The sequence below is a fragment of the Eubalaena glacialis genome, chromosome 1 (assembly GCF_028564815.1).
Source record: "Eubalaena glacialis isolate mEubGla1 chromosome 1, mEubGla1.1.hap2.+ XY, whole genome shotgun sequence".
Classification (NCBI taxonomy): Eukaryota; Metazoa; Chordata; class Mammalia; order Artiodactyla; family Balaenidae; genus Eubalaena; species Eubalaena glacialis.
Genome location: NC_083716.1, coordinates 12,225,369 through 12,245,297, shown reverse-complemented (window position 1 = coordinate 12,245,297; position 19,929 = coordinate 12,225,369). Strand labels below are relative to the sequence as shown.

Genomic DNA, 19,929 nt, shown 5'->3' with positions numbered 1-19,929 from the left:
CATATCTGGCAAAAGAATACAAAAATCAATTTGAAACTCTGTTCCCATTACTGGCAGAGGACTTAATTATAGCTTACAGTCTGAAAATATTATAATTAAATGAAAACCTTACTCTTTCTTCTTCTTGTTGTTCCCACAGATCCATGTCTTTAATTCTCTGTTCTTCATAAGCACTCTTTATCAAAGGGATTTCTTCCAAACGTTTAGCTCTTTCAAAGTAGTCAATCTGAATGTCATGAAAACAAGTGTTGTTTAAAAAAAAAAAAAAAAATTCTTTTAAACTTGGCATGTTAAAGTTCACCAGTTCTTTCATCTACCTTTTTTTCTTGATTCTTTAAGCGTTCCTGAAGTTCCTTCTTTTCTTTCTCCAGTTGTTCAACCTGTTTAGCCATGATGAAATCGGGATCCAATTCTTCAAGGTCCTAAAAAGTAATACAAACGCACCATAATTAATAAGAGTATAAAAGAAGTGCATAGCGGTCAATATGGAGCACCATTTCTTTCTAGAAATGTATGCTAAATTACTTTCTTTATAATGGGCAAATGCTTGCAATGGGTAAATTCAGGCAATATAAAAATGTTTTAAAATAGCCTTATTTCCACTTGATTGTAGGGAAAAACAATGTAATCTTAACATCTATTTCTTATTCCTCCATTCTACCGTATCCAAACTCCATTTCAACAATGGCTAAAAACTGTAGCATCACTAAAAACAAATGCTTACTTCAGAGATTAATGAACTAGCTGTATCAAAATGAGTGAAATAACCAAATAACCCAAAATAAACCAATAAATGGTAAAGAACTGTGCTTCTAAGAGACCCGAATAAAACTGAAGTTTTTAATGCATAGTATGCTACATACTTCAATGTCAATATCTTTGAACGCTTTGGCACCCAGTTCTGTCTTCTTGATCTGCTCCAAACGCTCACGAACAGTTTTCTTCTTGATTTGTTCATGTTCCTGTAAGATACGCTCCTTCTCTCTCTCCTTTGCCTCCTGTCGCAGCCTCTCTTCTTCAGCCTTCCGTACTTTCTGGAGTTCAGCTTCCCTCTGCTCCAGCTCTTCTTTCTCACGCTGAATATTCAGACTCTCAAGCCGCTCTTTCCTTTCCTCAATTGTCTGACGGCGAGCCAGGATACGCTGATGCTCTTTCCGTGAATTTTTAAGGTATGCAGTAACAGCCAACTGATGCTGTTCTTCTTTCTCTTGCTTCAAAAACGAATGCATTAAAATAAATTTAAGTGACATACCATGGTATCAGACATCAAAAATATTACATAATCCTAATATATTATCCTTACATGTATCTGCAGTTAATAACAGAAGATAACATTATTCAAGCTACTGGTTCCCAGTACCAAATACTATGGCGCTACTCCTATTTGAAGTCTTTAACAATAATGACATAGCTGAAGAACGTTTATCTGCTAGGTTGACTTTTCCCTGAACCAAATCTACTTTAAAGTGTCCAAGCCAAGGCGGAATACTAACAGAGCTCACAAACAAGAAACAACTGAAGCAGAAAGGAAAAGCCCAATCATAGTACTCCCTATTTGGAGGGTCATCACATGTGGTCTGTTATTGTACGGTTTAACAGTACTCCTTTTATCACATTACCCGAGTAGTGTATCATTTTATCCCATGGAAGGAAGCTCAAAGATCTGTATATCTGATAAAGATATTTGATAAAATACCAAAACTATCAAATACAACTAAATATCAATAGGAAATATATAATAAATCCCTTCTCTCAGACATCATCTCAAACCTTTTTGTGAAAGACATAAGGGCCCCTCAAAAATTCTGTAGTCCATTTCTCCCAAAGATACATACCAGTATATGAGCTGGCTTAATGACTTCAAGGGCTTTCGCAAGTACTGAGGACATGGCTGTCAGCTGATTTCTGATCTGTTCTGAAGGCATGCTCTGCAGATGAGGACCAATTGGAGCATCTTCTCGAGTAGCATAATTCAAATCAGATCCAAAACTAAGGGTCCGAGATGTGTGGTCAATACGAACCTTTGAAAATTAAATGGTATTATCAACAGTTAAATCTACATGCAAATATAGTCATTCTACAAATGAATAACTTGATTAAAATTTCAAATGCATTTGAGAAAAAAAATTAACTAAAGAATGTCAAATATAAAAGCTAGAAGATTCATTGAATAAAGCTTTACAACAGTGCCACTGTACCAAAAGCTGAGAAACAAAGAGTATGTGTTTTTCGTCCTCAAAGGCCTCCAACCTCAGAGTCCCCTCGCAGCACCTACCTGAAGGTCGCAGTGCCTGGCTGCATCTACTATGGCCCGTTCCAGTTGGAAAGCATCAACAAAAGGAACCAGAGAAGTCAAACGAGAAAACTCAATGCTCTGATAAATTTGTGCCACCTGCATAAAAAACACAAGGTTAGTAATAATAGCTATCACTTATTCAGCAATTTTTATGTGGAGTCTCATGACAACCATGGAAAGTAGAAATTTAGCCTATTTTTCAAAGAAAAGAAAACTGAAGCTCAAGAGTATGTTAACAGTACACTGCTGGAGCTGGAATTACAATCCAAGGCTATTTCAAAGGATTATGTTATATTTTGAACCATCACATAATCCTTTCATATCCTAGTTTCATAAAAAAAAAAAAAAAAAAAAAAAAAAACCTAAATGATCACGTATTTGTAGCTAGAGACCTGCTACTTACCTAATTCATCTGAACACTTAATAAAATTGTTTATTTGTCTGAAGGAGACTGGCAGTATTACTACTTAGTTATACTGCTAATTAACCTTCAATTAGTTGTATAGCACATAAGAAATAACACTGCTCACATATAGGAGAGAAAGCAGGTCAATGCAATGTGCACAAATACGAAAGTGAACATATAGTAAAAGCCCCCCCCCAAATGAAACAAATGGAAGACAAAACAGGATCATTTAAGCCATATTATAAACCATAATATTCAAACTTAAGTACAAAGGTGGACTAAAATATGTTAAAAGACTGACAATACTGGGACTTCCCTGGCAGTCCAGTGGTTTAGACTCTGTGCTTCCAACACAATGAGTACGGGTTCTATCCCTGGTTGGGGAACTAAGATCCCACAGGCCACGCAGTGCAGCCAAAAAAAAAAAAGACCGATAATACTTAGTGTTAGCAGGAAAAAAGGCTTTCTATTTCTTGTTCACTACTGGTGGGAGGGCCCATGAATCTGATCTTTGAGGATCTAGTAAAGCTTTAAACGTGTAGACTATGACTAATTCCACTTCTTAGCTACAGGAAGTCACAGAAGAATGCAAAGATACAAGTATAGAAGATGCTCACTACTGCAACATTCTATGATAGCGAAAAAACTAAAAAATTTCCATCAATAGACTCTGAATAAATAAATCATGGTACCTTTAGACAATGAAAAACTACGTAGGTATTAAAAGGAATAAGACATACACGGCTAACAAGGAAAAATGTACGAAGACAGTGGTCAACAAAAAAAGACAAAAGCAGTTATGAATTACATAATTGTTTTTCACATCAAACAGATAAAATAGTAAAACTAACTTTGGTGGAGGGTAGAATTTGGGGAGGCTTTCATTTTCTAGGCTATTCCTACATTTTTTAGTTTTGTGATCAAAACAATCAAGGGAGAAATTACAGTTCTTCCATAAAACATTCATTTTTTTCATCTTTACCTGCTGGAGAAGCCGGAGTATGGTGTTGTTTTGCAGCTGTGGGACATACTGTTGTAACTCTGGCTCCTTTTCAGGTTGCTCCCTAATCCAATTTAAAACCTATAAAATCCATTAAATTGAAAAAGAGTTATATTTTCTACACGACAAATACTAAAACACCTGAGATACTTTTTCAATTTTCTTAATATACAAAACCACCACACAATGCAAAGAAATACAAAAGGTAACGTGCAGCTATTGACTATTGTCTGAAGGTGACTGACAGCAATGGCTAAATTAGTCGTGCTGCTAATTTACCTCCAAAGGTTTACTTAGCACATCAGAAATATCTTTTCTCTTGACATAAAAAAAAAAAAAGAAATGTGCACCAAATTCAAACACACAGGACAACACTTCTCTCTTAAATAAAAATACAACCTAAGCCTGCAACAGGGCTGGCTACGTGGTAATGTAACCAAAGCTTACCTTTGTGACTCTCTCACAGAGTTTTAGTGGGTTAAATTCGACTTCCAGCCAATTGTAAAGGTCTTTTACTTCTGGGACAACATATTGTAGCACATTGAATCTGACCTACAGTAAGCAAAACAAAAGGTTTAAATGCTGAAGGTGTTTTCAACTGGGATTCTGAAATGATTATAAATTAAAGAAAAATGTAAGATTGGAAATCTGGGAAATGACTCTAAGATTATCTAGCCTCAACCTCACCTCCTTGAAATTTATGAAAAAGAAATCCAGGACCACTACGCTGAGTCTCCTGCCCCAAATTATGCAGCTCTCTACAGTGAAACCCCACAAGAATTTACAAGGGAAATAAAAACTCATCAACACAATCAAAATATTTACAAAGACAATTTGTGTGGCCAACATCAACTAATTTATTATCAATAACAAGTAAAATACCAGTTTACAAACAACTTCATCACACAAAAGTTATTACAGCAGCGTCACTCCTGATAGCCACAAACTCAAAAAAACTCAGGACAAAAAGGGATAGGTTCACATAATATACAGAAACGGTCAAAGAAAGCACAGCTACATTCAATACATGAATAAATCTCCCAGATGGTGAGGAAAAGAATTTCACATAAAATATACAAGCAGGCAAAATTAATCTGTGGTGTTACAAATCAGGACAGTGGTTATTCTTGGGGGAAATGGGAGAGTGTTGACTGGAAAAATCTTTTGAGAATTTATGCAATTACATTTATGATTTGTACTTTAAAAAAATGTTACAGTTTAATACATTTTAAGTTTATATTTGAATAGAACTCAACTTCCTTTCACAATAAAGATGCTGCTTGCATAAACCGCCCTCACAAAGGAGACAAAAAAGTGGTATAATTTTATAAACTCCAAAACTGCCCATAACCAAATCCTATCTTACCTGTGCTCTAACTACATGCAGTGCATGTGACCTTTATCCTTTACTTGTTGGAAACTGCTAACCCAAAGAGAGAAAAACTGCAGCAACAAACCAAGACCCCAAAGCACAGGAGCACGTACTCCTACAGACTAGGTTCTAAACTGAGGCAACTGTTGGCAGATCCCATCTCCAAGACAGGAGGATGTCCACACTCTCGAGCACTCTAGGTTTAACTCCAGTGCAAAATGGGTGCATGACTGATGTCCCACAACATTTGAATACTTCCCTTTTAAGTGCCCTTGTGTGTTTATAGGAATAAGATGTGATACAAGCATTCAAATAAAATTCCCCCAGCCCTGATTTCATTCCTATCAAGAAATTATTCTATAGCCATCATCAAAAAGTCTACAAATCAATCCTGGAGAAGGTGTGGAGAAAAGGGAACCCTCCTACACTGCTGGTGGGACTGTAAATTGGGGCAGCCACTATGGAGAACAGTATGGAGGTTCCTCCGAAAACTAAAATTAGAATTACCATATGACCCATCAATCACACTCCTGGGCATATATCTGGGCAAAACTATAATTAAAAACGATACATCACCCCTATGTTCACAGCAGCACTATCCACAATAGCCAGGACACGGAAACAACCTAAATGTCCATCAACAGATGAATGGACAAAGAAGACGTGATATAAATACACACACACACACACACACACACACACACACACACACACACAATGGAATACTACTCAGCCATAAAAAAAAAATGCCGTTTGCAGCAACATGGATGCAACTAGAGATTATCATACTAAGTGAATTCAAAAAGAGAAAGACAAATACCATATGATATCACTTATATGTGGAATCTAAAATATGACACAAATGAACCTATCTGTGAAACAAAAACAGACCCACAGAGCACAGACTGGCAGCTGCCGGGGGTGCGGGGTGCGGAGACAGACTGGGAGTTTGGGGTTAGCAGATGCAAACTCTTCCATACAGAATAAACAAGGTCCTACTGTACAGCACAGGGAACTATATTCAGTATCCTGAGATAGGCCATAATGGAAAAGAATACTTTAAAAATGTACATATATGTATAACTGAATCACTTTGCTGTACAGCAAAAATTAACACAACACTGTAAACCAACTACAATTCGATTTTAAATAAATAAATAAATAATTATCCTAGATTTTCCATTTAGCACCCCCTCCAAATAGGGAATGTGCTAGATAGGCTACCATAATCTATTAAAGTACATTTCTCTCTCAAATTAATAATTGGCTTTCTGACCTAACAATCTCTTATGAATTGATTAATTTGAGTCTGTTCCTGAGATACCAGAATCATTCTCTTGGTGATTATGAATTTAGTTATATAAGCCCAAAACTCAGGTCTCGACCTTGTACATATAGTGAACTCAAGTTTTATAAAATGCCTCTTGACAGTTAGCTATTCATCTGGCACCAACCAGTACCTTTCTTACAAACTTAAACATTTGTCTATGGGTACAATGAGGACCCAGATCTGGATGTCTTGGCTACTGACCCTGATCCCACCAACACTCACCCCTGAATAAGTATCTTTAACATCAAGGTGTGCTATGTACAGACATGGGCTCAAGAGATATGGATTATACTTCCAGTTTTTCAGTATTTAAAAAATTTTTTAAATACATATTTGCTAGTAAGACCTCTTCCTAATCACAATGCTGTTGTTTTATAATTTAATTCAGTCCCATAAAAACTTTCCAAAACACAAAGCTGATTTTTGCAAGTGGAAGCAAAATAAAACATGGAGGCATACAAAGACAGAGAAATACTGTTTTAGATATTAAGTTTTTTATGAAAGTTGACCACAAAGGGAATTTGCCTTGCTACTATACAGAGAACTATGTTACAAGAGAAAACTGTTGCCATATAGAAAATGTGTTAATTTTTATCTAGATTAATTGACTGCCAGTAAAGTAAGGCCTATTCTCTAATACCTGTCCCTCTTTTTTCTCTTGTCCCAAAGTAATTTGCCGGAGGTGTACCACAATAACTACTAAGTCAGAATATTACTGTGAATCAGAATCTCTAAAATCTAAACTCCTCTAAGAGCACAAATTCCATTTAAGTATCACTTGCCTGGCATGTAACAGACACTCATGTGATAAATTTCCACTGAATTAAAGATTCCAATGTAAAACATTGTGAAGATACAAAATCTTAGGCTCCATATTCTGAAACTGATTTAGTGAATGCAGTGGGTGAAACCTAGAAATCTGCATTTAAAAAAGTACTTCACACAATTTCAGTGCATAGCCCTGATTAAGAACCACTGCCTTAGTAACATACAATGAAAGTTTAAAAGAAAAAAAAGTTGGAAACATTTTAACTGTCCAGAATTGGGCCTAATCTAACTCACATTCTTTCCTAGCCTCATCATCGTATTTCTAACACCTATCAGCTTGGTTTTTTTCTATAGCCCCTGAACATTCTTGCCCATCATCACTTCGCTTACCAAGTGGCCCATATTATTCCTCGAAGCTAGTCCAAGTCTTGTCTGCTACATCAAATTTAACCCCAGCTCACTCAAGACAAAACACCTCAACTGAACACAGTGTTGACTTACACCAGTGGTTCTCAAACTTGTCCATGCATCAGAATTCCCAGCATTTAATAATCATAAATTATAAAACCTGACCATATAGCTTTCTGTTCAAAGCCATAAGAATGCTAAAACTTATACCAACCATATCGTTAATAAGGCCAATTCGCGTTGGTGGGGCTTGCAGGCCTAGCAGTGTTGCAAGGCGACGCTGTTTTTCAACTATAATGCCGTCCATATCCAGAAGTCGAGCAATATCAGTACGCTCAGGGGTAATGGGGATGGAAAGAGTGGCCAAAAGGACTCTAGTAGACATTCTGGAGAACAAAGTTACAATCTGTTAAATGTGTAAATGTTACTTGATAAGCAGAAAGACACTTCTCTTTAATCCTCTAGTAAAATATGCCAGTGACAGAATGTGTACACCACCATGGTGAACTGTACTCATAAGTATTCATCAAAGCATGGGATTAATTAAAAGAGAAATGGACTATGCTAAAATGAACACTTGGAGAAGCAGAACTTCATTCACCCACTTACTACCGTCAATGTCTTCTAGCTATAGAGAAAGACTGTGGGTAAAACGGCAGAACAGACACATTTGTATGTACCCCATACTTCCTTATAAAAACATTTAAGGCAGCTTTTAAAACTAAGGGAAAAATGACAATAAGAAAGAGGAAAAAATTACAAGGACCATAAGTGAACATAATTATGGAAGGTGGGGGTCAAAAGCTAAAGCTTCCTTAAAACACAAAAGGAAAGTCAGGTTGAATTCAGAGCACCGTAGGACACTAAGGGTTGTGGGCTCTGGAGCACAGGAGTCAAGAGTTGGAATCTCAGGGCTTCCCTGGTGGTGCAGTGGTTGAGAATCTGCCTGCCAATGCAGGGGACACGGGTTCAAGCCCTGGTCTGGGAAGATCCCACATGCCGCGGAGCAACTAGGCCTGTGAGCCACAACTACTGAGCCTGCGCGTCTGGAGCTTGTGCTCCGCAACAAGAGAGGCCGCGATAGTGACAGGCCCACGCACCGCGACAAAGAGTGGCCCCCGCTTGCCGCAACTAGGGAGAGCCCTCGCACAGAAACGAACACCCAACACAGCCAAAAATAAATAAATAAATAAAGGAGTTCCTTTAAAAAAAGAGTTGGACTCTCAGCTTCACGATTCCCAAAACTGGAACCTTAGGCAAAATACTTCATTTTCTGAGTCACAAGGCTCTTGTGAGAATTAAGGAAAATAACGTACATAGAGCAAAACAGCTTAATGATTATGACAGTACTCTTATAGTATTTTCTAATGGGAGAGTACAGAAACAACAAAGGAAAATCAGGTCTTTTCTTATCCCAAACAGACACGGATTACGTACAGGATAGTGAATGACACAATGAACACTATCCTCAAGAGTTTTTTTTTTAAAAATACATACTAGAAAAATTCATTTATTTGGTTCCATGTATTGCTTTAAAAGCTAAAAGAAAAACAATCTGGTGTATATATTTCTACTAGAGGCCAAAATAACATGGTCTACCAATAAGATATGGTATGTGAGTTGCCTAAGCCCAACTGAAATGTGCAATAAAAACCAAACATGACTGAAAGAAAAGTATACATGTAATGTTAAAAAAATAAAATAGTCTTTAGAGTGTTAGGTTATAGACTATCTATCTACATAAAAATACACACACCAAATACTCTATACAGTTAATGTTTTATAGTTGGGAAAAAGTTACTTGATAGAAGTACTCATTTTTTTTGTCTAATTAGTTCCTAGATTCTAAATACCCGTACGTGGATAGAAAGCTCATACCTTAACACCGACTTTCCTAATATTCCATTTCCTCAATTGGAGAGTTGATTATCAGATAAAAGATAGCTACTGAAGACCAAGAATACTGCGCAAGAAGAACCACGTCGAGATATTTTTGGTAGCTACAACTGGAAGGACTGCTACTGGCACCCAGTGGGTAAACCAGGGATGCTGCTGAAGATCCTGAATGCACAGTCCCCTCCACAACAAAGAATGAACCAGCCCCAAATGTCAACAGTGCAGAAGCTGAGAAACCCTCATCAAACACTATCATGCCATTTAGAAGTTATTTCTTTCATAATTTCAATACTATCTGACAATAAGACTCTTACCTTTGCATCTCTTCTTGTGTAAGATTCTTTCTCATTTCTCTAGATAAATGGTAAAGACGATGGAGTGTAGATGCATGAAAAAGAGCATTTCCAGATTTCCAAAATACAGTTGAGACTTTGTTATAATAATTTGCCATCAACTGAGGTTTGGGCGGTTTTTTAGACAAGGAGAATAGCCCATGAATATCTTCCACAGCTTTGAATGCTTCCTAAAATTAGTGGTACAAATTACAGTCATTGCATTCTCAACAAACAAATCTAATTCAAATCTCTTTATGAAACTTAAAATACAGAACACAAGAATAAAAATGGCAAATAAAAAGCCTTCATGTGTGGTTCTTTTTATTCGTCTATAATTCAATATCTGATATGTTTCAGAAAAACATCACAATTACAAAAACACTAAATCCTTAAACTGCTTAAAGTAGATTGCCCAAACTTTTAAAAAAAATATACATATTATCATACCGCTTGAGGGAATATATTTTTTTTTAAATCTGAAAGGATATTTTCTCCCTTTTACTTATCTATTTTTTCTATACTAAGCGTGTTTACTTGTCTTCTATTGAACTTTTTTTCCTCTTTAGTTCATCAGACAGTATTCCAAGGGTGTACCCTACAGAAAAGGAAAATATGGGGAGAGAGCGGGAAATCACATTTCCACTTGGCTGAAAAACTACCAATTTTTAGTTTCTTCCTCCGCAATTTCAATTAGATTTGGTGGGGGAATCAAATATATAAAAACAATTCATGTGAAAATGTCTTTGCAGAATTCTTAGAGTAAAAAGGCCATGATGAGAACAAGATTCCCAACACCACTGGGATCGCCAATGTAGGATATTCACTGTGCATTGCTTACTAAGTCAGGGCAGCACTGAGATATCTAGGAGATAATCTAGTGCAGTGTTTCTGTAGCTCTCTGTGTTAAAGGACAAGTTCATCTTTGTCATTTCTAACCGGTTGCCACCAATACTTTTATAAAATACAATAAAATTACTACAAAAATAAGATGGAAAGATGAACTTAGACTTTTTTTTAATCAGAGTAAACAGACACAAAACTACCATGAAAACTATTCTTTAAAAAATTTTGTAAATGCATATTCTCCAAGCATTAAGCCACACTCTGAGCACTGAGGTCTGAAAAAGATTACATGATTTGGCTCAGAATTGACAGCAGGCATCAAGAACCAAAATATCTGAGACTTCCTGTCCAGAACTCTTCCTGCTCCATTAGACAACCTTAAATTTGTCACCTATCTATTGAAATTAACCAACAGATTATCAAGATGCAGATACTCATTAAAGAAAAAAAAAGGTAGTATGGGCTATTACTACTACAAAGAAAAGCTAACAGTTCACAACATACCTGCCACAATTCCATGCTGATAGCACTGTCCAACTGAACAAGCCTGGTTTCCAAATGCATGGACTGGCTCTCTGGATTATTAAGATTGATTGCTGTACTTTGGTTATGGTGGCGTTGAATCTGAGACAAGTGCATTCTCAAATTGTCACACAGCTTACGGAATTCAGCCTTACGGGTATATTGGAGGCAGAATTTGAAAGCTATAAGAATAATTGTAAAATATATTAGCTACTTTCCACCATCAACTTAGGTATTTGAATAGGTTTTATTTCATATACTAAGGTCAGTTATTTTAACAAGATTTACCAAACTCACCATCAGTCTTTAGAAGTGATCAGAGTCATAACTCACTTCATGTGCCCTGACCACCTTTTGGACATAGTCATCAGTCCTGGTCTAGGACTAAAATATGGTTCTGGGAGAGTTTACAAAAGGAAGCGATTCAAATTTAGGTCTAGGAGGGACTCACCTTTCAAACACTTCAAACCCTAAAAGAGCAAAAAAATTCTGGTCTGAAATACAATGAACTTTCCTATCTAAGTTACTAGAAAACAAGCTTTTGCACTAAGTAAAACTAAATAATACAAATTGGGGGTGTGTGGTAACCTAATTTCAACTGTGTACACAGATGTGTAAATGAAGTACTTGCTCCATCATTAAAATACATAGTCATTTTCTACGGTCAAAAATGCAATACTAAAATAACTTTTGTCCTTCCCTTAAAAAAGAGTATTTCTATTTCAAAGGATGCAGTTTAACTACAAGTTAATATTTATCTCAACTGTTATCAAAAAGCCCTAGCTTATTTGTGTTAAATGAAAATTCACATATGCTAGCCATGTAAGCATAACGAAACAGATCAGCCAATCAGCCCCATATTAAAAAGAATGGCAACACCTGCTTGTGCCTAAGGCCAAAGTAAGAAAAAGCCAAGAGCCACTCTCAAGTCACTTACAGTTAAAAGGCTGCACTGACAGTAAGGCAAAAAGACAAGATTAGGAAAACAGACTTAACACAGTTCTTCAGATTAAAAGTGCATGCAGTATTAACTACTAGATACTTTTTATGATAATCCTGAGTCATCAAGAAGGTTTAGTTCTATATTCAGTAACACTGTTTAAGAAAGGAAAAATATATAGTTTTTCATAGAATCATGTAAGTCTTCTGGACCTTAAAAAGACTTTAGAAACCCAGTACATGGTTAAGTAGCTTGCCAAAGAATATGTTGTAGCGTCAAAAGTAGAACTCAAGTTTGCCAGAAAGCAATCAAAAAGTTAAGTTTATCTTTTCAGTCACTTGGAAAATTCCAAAATGACTTTAAAAGGTGTTTCAGACATCAGTGGAATATAGAGAATTACCTTGACTAATGAAACAAATTTCTTATAATCATTTATGTAATATTCAAATTAATGCTAATCATCTACAACAATAAAAACTACGTAAAATAAGTACTACAGAGAAAAGGAGGTTAACTTTAACAGTTAATCTTTTGCAAAACCTATCCTTAAGTCAACTTTGAAATCAGTTCTTGTTTTACCTTGTTGGGCAATATCATGGTAGAGACGCTCTACTCTAGAATTGTTTCGAAGAAGGTCCAAACACTGTCTGTATGATTCCCACAGGAATTTAACCCATGGAGTTAAAAGTAATCTGTCAGTACGATCCTGAGTGTCTTCACCACTTACAGCACTTAGGAGAACACTACAAAAATATTTAAAAACATTGAAAACAATTTTAGACATGGTTTCCTACTTTGCCATATGATTATAAAACCAAAACCAAAATTGATCATTATAAAATAGTTTAAATTCTTACTACAACTCTGGACACACTGTAAAGCTATCAGTGTCAAAGTATTTGAATTCCCAATCTGTATTACAGCCATTTAAATTAGTATACACCCTCCTATCTGATGGTTGTAATTTTCCACCTTTATGAACTTTAAATAGTACATGACTTCTTGAGGTTACCATACATTTAAAATTTCAAAGATAAGCATTCTTTCTAGCAAACATCTACTTCAAATGGGTATGATGGAGACACATGTAAAGAAAAACAATGAGAAAAATTTACTTAGCAATTTAACCCACACACCTCTCAGGAGTTTGAATATTATCCAGATCTTCTATGTCTAAGACCATCTGCTGGGATTCTTCTTTAGCAGCTTCAGTTTTCTCCTCTGCCAATTTCAAGTATGCCCTAACAACATCCTCTAGAGATTTGATGTTCACCTAGACAAAATAAATAAATAAATAAAACTTTCCCCAACAAACCATAAAATATTTTAAAAGCAAACTTTATGATATAAAACATAATAACTTTCAGAGGCAAACTCCTCTGAAAATTACTAAAAGCACTTAGTAAAACATAAAAACCCAGCTGTTCATACCTGTTGACAAATGTTCTTATACTGATATAAGCCTTCTTTAGCCAAGTGGCTCTTGCGAAGATCCACACAAAGTTCCAAGTATTTCAACATAATTGGCTCGTGTATCTTTTGCCATGTTCTATGTTTCTTACTTTTCATAACATCGTAAAGAACGTCCAAAGCAGGCTGCTTTTTGCCAACTTCAAGAAATTCTGGAAAAGTAACTCAGGAGAATTAAAATCAGTTATGTACACTATATAAATGCCTAAATCTTGCTTTTTAATTTGGCTGTTTTAATTTCTGAACCTATTACCATCTCTTTTGAGGTCAAATTTATTTTTGACTTCTAAAGCTATGCCAAAATTATCCAAGGCAAAACAATGAAAAATACTATCTCAAATATGACCTACAGGTAAAACTAGATTTCACTCAATTCCTCTGTACCAATTATATCTTTCTAAGTTATTTTAAAGTTCCAGAAATTCAAGTCATGAGGGAAAACAATCTCCCCCTTGTACATGCAGAAAAATCAAGTATAACTTCGGTCACAATGATCTGGCTGATGAAATTTTTGTTAGTTTATGTTAAGACTTGAGGCAGAAAAAACAAATTAGATTGACTTTGTTCCTTTACGATCTATTGACTGTGTGGGTCTATTTCTGGGCTCTATAGAGATCGTTCTCTATTGATCTATCTGTCTAGTTTTTTGCCAATACCTCACTGTCTTGATTACTGTAGCCATACAGAAAAGTCTTCAAATCAAGAAGGGTGAGTACTCCAACTTTGTTCTTCAGTATTGTGTTGGCTATACAACACCTTTTGCCTTTGCACATAAACTTCAGAATTAGCTTGTAGATACCTTAAAAACAGCTCATTGGGGAATTCCCTCGTGGCCCAGTGGTTAAGAATCTGCCTTCCAATGCAGGGGACGTGGGTTCGATCCCTGGTCCGGGAACTAAGATCCCACATGCCACGGGGCAACTACACCCAAGCGCTGCAACTACTGAGCCTGCATGCTCTGGAGCCCACGCACCACAATGAGAGAGAAGTCCACGTGCCACAAGGAAAGATCCCACATGCCGCAACTAAGACTCAGCCAAATAAATAAAATAAGTTAGTTTAAAAAAAAAAGCTAGCTCACTGGGATCTTATTTAATCTATATAACAAGTTTCGAAAAACTGACAACAGTATTTACTCTTCCAATCCATGAGCACAGAATATCGCTCCACTTATTTATCCCAGTCTAAACATGAGAAACATATTGAGACAAATCCCAGCTGAGGGAGAAACTACCTGACCAATACTGCTCAAAACCGTCAAGGCCATCAACAAATCTAAGAAACTGTCACAACCAAGAGGAGCCTAAGGAGACAACTAAATGTAATGTGGTATCCTAGATGGGATCCTGGAATACAAAAGGGACATTAGGAAAAGCTGAGGAAATATGAATAAAGTATGGACTTTCCTTAATAACAATGTAACATCATTGATTCATTAATTGTGAAAAATATACCACACAGATGTAAGATATTCAATAATAGGAGAATCTGTGGGTGGTGTACATGAGAACCCTCTGTACTATATGATAATTCTGTAAATCTCAAATTTCTAAAATTAAAAGTTTATTTTTTAATTGGAAAAAAAATTTAGAACATAGAGCAAAGAAATGTATACTCTTTTAAAACTCACCACCTAAACCTGAAGGCATGTACATGGCAATATTTCAAAATCAGTTCCAATCTTAGGTATGTTGCTCGTTTTGAAACTCAATCAAAAGCAAAGTCTCCTTTATCACATTATTTCTGACCAAGGTTAAAATTTATCATATTTTTTCTCACCTTATTTTCTTTTGTACACTTAATAGACTAGGGGGTGGTACTTTTCTGGTTATGTTCAACTTAAAACTCAGTAACTGGCAAATTTCACACACAAAAAAATCTCTCCACTGAACATTTGAAAAATAATTTGGCAGAACTAAACACTAGTTTACACTATAAAAAACTTAAAACATTTGTTTTTTAAAATCATTGTTTACTTTCGTCCTAAGGAAAAAAATTCCTTGACAAAAAATTCTTTTAAGTGTTAACCTAACAATGTATAACATTATAACATTAACTGTGCTAGGCAAACACAGGTAAAAATGTCTCTTATTTGGAGGATTTACTAGATCTACAGATTTAGTGAGTAACTGTTATTTCTTCTTCCAGTTATCACATCTTTCAGGAATGCTGTTTCTAAACATTCCTTCCTCCAGGAAAACTACAAACAATATTCCAACTCTAGTATATTAAAAAGCTTGCACAGGATAAATCACAAAACATACTGAACTTAGTATCTTTAACACAATATCCTACATCATCCCATATTATATCAAATCATATTCCTCACAGGCAAATGAATATAAACCCCTCTTCAATACTTCAATAGTCTCAATATCAAACCTGCCAATATGACAGAAAGGCCATTTTCAGTTGAGTCAATTTTATTACCTCCCCCCAAATAAATCCTACAAAATTAAACAAAGATGTAATACAACTAGATACTCTGTTGAAATAAGCCTTTTCTATTTTAAGGGGAGGACCTACCCATCTTCTTCCTGGAGCATGCACAGAAGATTATTTTAAAATCCAACAGTACTTTAAATGCTTTTCAAAACTGACATAAACAGTTTCTATCAGCCAAAAATTGGGGAGTAAATGTTTTTAAATTTATCCTTTACATTAAGAGTATCAGAGCAGCACACCAAAATGACCTATTATAACCTATTATATCCAATTCCCAAACTTATGTTGAGGATTTAAATCCCATACTACCATATATAAACACCGTCAATGCAATACAGAATAGGCACAAAAAGAGTCACCAGCATGATGTGGTGACAAAATATTAAACTGTCAAAAAATAATTCACTTTCCCAATATCTTATTTTTAAATTCGTGTGGTATCTTAATGTCATTTTTAAAAAAACAGAAAGTCTTGTTCAGTGATACAACTAAAAGTACTTTTCATTTCCTCAACAGCCAATCAAAATTTAGGATTCCAAATTCAATACTTTCAAACTCTGAAACAACAGTTTCATAAAAGTTAAAGCAAATGCATTAAAAAAATCATTTTTCATAGGACCATCACCACCACCAAGAAAAAAAGGAAAACATGGATACCAGGCAAGGATGTTTTTAAAAGAAAACACTGAAATGGGAAGAAGTTTCTCATGATGATCCATGATGGTGAGTTCCTGTCTTTATCCTAACTGATATCTGAGGATATAGTTTAGATGATCCTCTGAATCATCTAATTAGGGGGAAAAAAAGTTTTTGAGGCTGGTAAAAACTATCACACACTAAAACCTCTACTGCAAAATTTACAGAAATGTTCATTTCCAGATTGATATTTTTGAAATAAAAATTAAAATGTGGAACTACCAACTATTACTAGGAGGGTGGGCATTCTGAGTTTACCTTAAAGACACAATGAATGAAACTATGTGTCTACCTATAAAGAAAAACTTTAGGTCAACCCTTCAATTTTACTAGTTTATTTGTGCACCGGACCAAGTAGATAAGCTATAATGTTACACAATTTGTGGGTTCATTAACAACTTCATTTTTAAGTCATTGGTTGTAGAGTGTAAGTTAAAAAGCTGTTACAGGGTCAGAAGCAACTGGTTTGGCACTACTTAACAATATAAACTGGAAAATGGCTTTTTCCAAATGATTCTGGGGAATGAATTTCTTGCCTGTAACTGCTGGGCCAAGTTCTCATTTTCCTGGATGATTGTTTTCCAATTGTTTCCAAAAATATTGCTCTGATAAACTATTCTACACTTAAATTTATTCATGTTTTATTAGGATAATGTAATGGATGAGGTCCAAATGTGATTGAGATTACCAATGTTATAGATAAATGAGATTATTTCCATTAAAATAAAATGTGCTTTGATCATCCTATTTAAAGTTTTATAAGCAGTGTCATTTGTCATCCACATTCTGCTCTCTGACACTAAGATGGGATCTCTCGTTCACAAGATCAAAGGTACAGAAATTACTACTTGAAAGGTAAGGCATCCCTACCATACAAGCACTCATCCTACAGCTTAAAGGGGCCTTTTTGAAAAACTACACTAACAAAATTCAAGTTCCCACCTCCATCTCAGTGTCCCTTTCTCATCTTGCCTACTTTAATTTCTGACATTTTCCCCATATTGCCCTCCATGAATCAAATCTATTTCAACTTAGAAATTGTGAGAAAAGATTTAAGATTTGTTACATATATCCCTTCTAATTTTAAAAAATTACTGACATATTAAGTTCATAAAATGATTCAGAAGGGAGGAGCAAAGGAAACAAGGCCTGAACACATCAAATGTGTAATATTTAGGCCATTGAGATTACAGTGCTTCAGCCAATTAACATGGGGAAAAAATGTCTGTTGGTCAAGCATTCAAAGGACTGTAAAACAGATCTGCAGAAGCAATTACAGCAGTAATTTCACCCAAGTCATTTGGTATACCACAAAATAATTCTCTAAGTATCAAAACATCAAAAAAAAAAATGTTTTCCCTAACTTTGCTAGCTCATTTTGTAGGGTTAAATTTCCATCTCAATCTATTTTCTTTCCTATAAATTAATCAACATCTGTAAACTTCTTGCCTGTTCTAACTATTAGATAGAGAATTAGAATGGGTGTTGATTAGATCAAAGTTGTAGTTTCAATTGTTTTTAAAACAATTACTCTATTCCACAGAATGTGGCACTATCCTATTTCACAGACTGTTACTTCTCCCCGACATTCTTACTTCTAGTTAAAATAACAAGCATGGGACAAACAGACCTCTGGCCCTGACAGATTATCAGTAGTATCAATCGTATGCACTGACTGAAATTGACCTTTTCCTAAGAGGATTTTCAAACAAACTAACAAAATAAGCTTCACAAGCATAAAAGCTTAACAGACACGGCACATCCACCTACAACATGGATAAGATCCAAAACTTGTTTGAATGGAAGAAGGGTGAAACTAAGAGCAATGGACGCCCTTAACACTTACAAACCCTAAATAAGAAAGTGTTTAAAGACCAGAGGCACGTATAATACATTTGCACCCCCATAATGCCAACGTAATAAATGCCTCTTGAATGGACCGGGACAAGCACAAGTTTTCCCGTAAGTACACGTATGGAAATAAAAATCGCAAGTAGCAGCGCCGTGGTGAAAAAAATCGACTGATCTGGAACTTAAGAGACCTTGGTTTTAGACTCCTAGCTCAACAACTAACTCCCAGAGTGACCTTGAGCAAACCAGACTCCCTAGGCCTCACTTTCGTTATCTTTGAGAGAGAACTTGAAGTCCCTCTTACAGTATTAACTCTGTTCCAACTTCCTGTGATTCGGAGTAGGCTTCTAAGCTGCCAATAATCAATGCCAGAAAAAAATAGGAAACGGGTTAAATGGGTCACAGTCCCCGAAGCGGAGATAGTGGTCAGAGGAGAGGGTAAGTGGACCCTGACCCCGCAAAGCGCGGGGCTGGATTCGGGGGGTGCCGAGCTGTCTGCGGGAGGGTCGGAGGTGGGACTGCACGGCTCCCGGCCCGGCGGGAGGTGGAGCCGAGGTTCTCGCGTGCATTGTCCCCAGGAGGGAGCCATGTTTCCTCCTCCCCGGCACTCCCAGATGGCGACCGGGGGCGCGGGGCCGAAGCTGAAAGCCCCGTGGTCTGGAGGACCAAGCGCAGGCGTGCGGGCGGGCGGCAGAAGCTCGGGCCCGGGTAGGCCTGTCTCGGGAGCCGCGGCCCCGAGACTCACCCGGCGGCGGCGGCGGGAGGGACGGACCCCCAAGCGACGGTTCCCTGCTCCGCGCCTCCCACCCCCCAGTCGGTTGGAGCAAGAAGGGACACCATGCCCAACCACGGCCTGAGTCGGCGGCGGGGAGGCCGCATCGGCCTCCTGTGCAGCCGCAGCTGGGCGGCGGAGCAGCGAGAAGCTGGCCCGGGCGCCTCGACTTCCGAGGCCTCGGGCCGCCCCAGTCCGGCGCGCCCTGATCCCCTACTCACCGTTGGCGCGTTTGAGGGCATTTTCCGGCCTCTGGAAATAGGCCGGCATCTTGGCGGCAGGCTCAGCTCACCCGGCGTCAGCGAACTCCTTAGGGGCCCGGGCCGGGAGAGGAGACGAAGGGGAAGCAGCGCGAGGCTCCACGCTCCTCGCCAGCAGTAGCCCGCGCCCAGCCGGCCAGAGACGGAAAGGAAAGAACCACGTGACCCCCGCGCGGCGGCGTCGCCGCCGCCGCCTAGGCCCCGGATGTAGGGGCGGGCCTTCGCCCACGCACCGCCCCTCCTCGCGCGCAGGCGCATTGGGCGCACGCCTGCCGGCTGACGTGGCGCCGGCCGAAGGCTTCCTAGCTCTCTGGCTGCA

The 19,929-nt window shown here is 37.4% G+C and overlaps 1 protein-coding gene and 2 non-coding genes across 4 annotated transcripts in view; all 3 read right to left on the bottom strand.

Moving 5' to 3' along the window:
• EIF3A (eukaryotic translation initiation factor 3 subunit A) overlaps positions 1–19,764 on the bottom strand; it is a 31,670-nt gene extending 11,906 nt beyond the window's left edge. For both annotated transcript variants that reach the window (XM_061190393.1, XM_061190478.1), the window contains exons 1-14: positions 19,572–19,764; positions 13,548–13,738; positions 13,253–13,389; positions 12,696–12,859; positions 11,159–11,358; positions 9,791–9,999; positions 7,795–7,966; positions 4,150–4,254; positions 3,685–3,783; positions 2,276–2,392; positions 1,836–2,021; positions 864–1,211; positions 318–422; positions 113–226 (exon numbers count right to left, since the gene is read on the bottom strand). In XM_061190393.1, the coding sequence (XP_061046376.1) occupies positions 113–226; positions 318–422; positions 864–1,211; positions 1,836–2,021; positions 2,276–2,392; positions 3,685–3,783; positions 4,150–4,254; positions 7,795–7,966; positions 9,791–9,999; positions 11,159–11,358; positions 12,696–12,859; positions 13,253–13,389; positions 13,548–13,738; positions 19,572–19,620 (2,196 nt within the window). In that variant the 5' untranslated portion in view covers positions 19,621–19,764. The remainder of the gene's footprint in view (positions 1–112; positions 227–317; positions 423–863; positions 1,212–1,835; positions 2,022–2,275; positions 2,393–3,684; positions 3,784–4,149; positions 4,255–7,794; positions 7,967–9,790; positions 10,000–11,158; positions 11,359–12,695; positions 12,860–13,252; positions 13,390–13,547; positions 13,739–19,571) is intronic.
• LOC133079299 (small nucleolar RNA SNORA19) lies at positions 2,732–2,861 on the bottom strand. The gene has a single exon (XR_009698149.1). It is a non-coding gene; the product is annotated as a small nucleolar RNA SNORA19 (small nucleolar RNA).
• On the bottom strand, positions 3,927–4,052 carry LOC133079308 (small nucleolar RNA SNORA19). The gene has a single exon (XR_009698152.1). It is a non-coding gene; the product is annotated as a small nucleolar RNA SNORA19 (small nucleolar RNA).
• Positions 19,765–19,929: the final 165 nt, after the last annotated feature.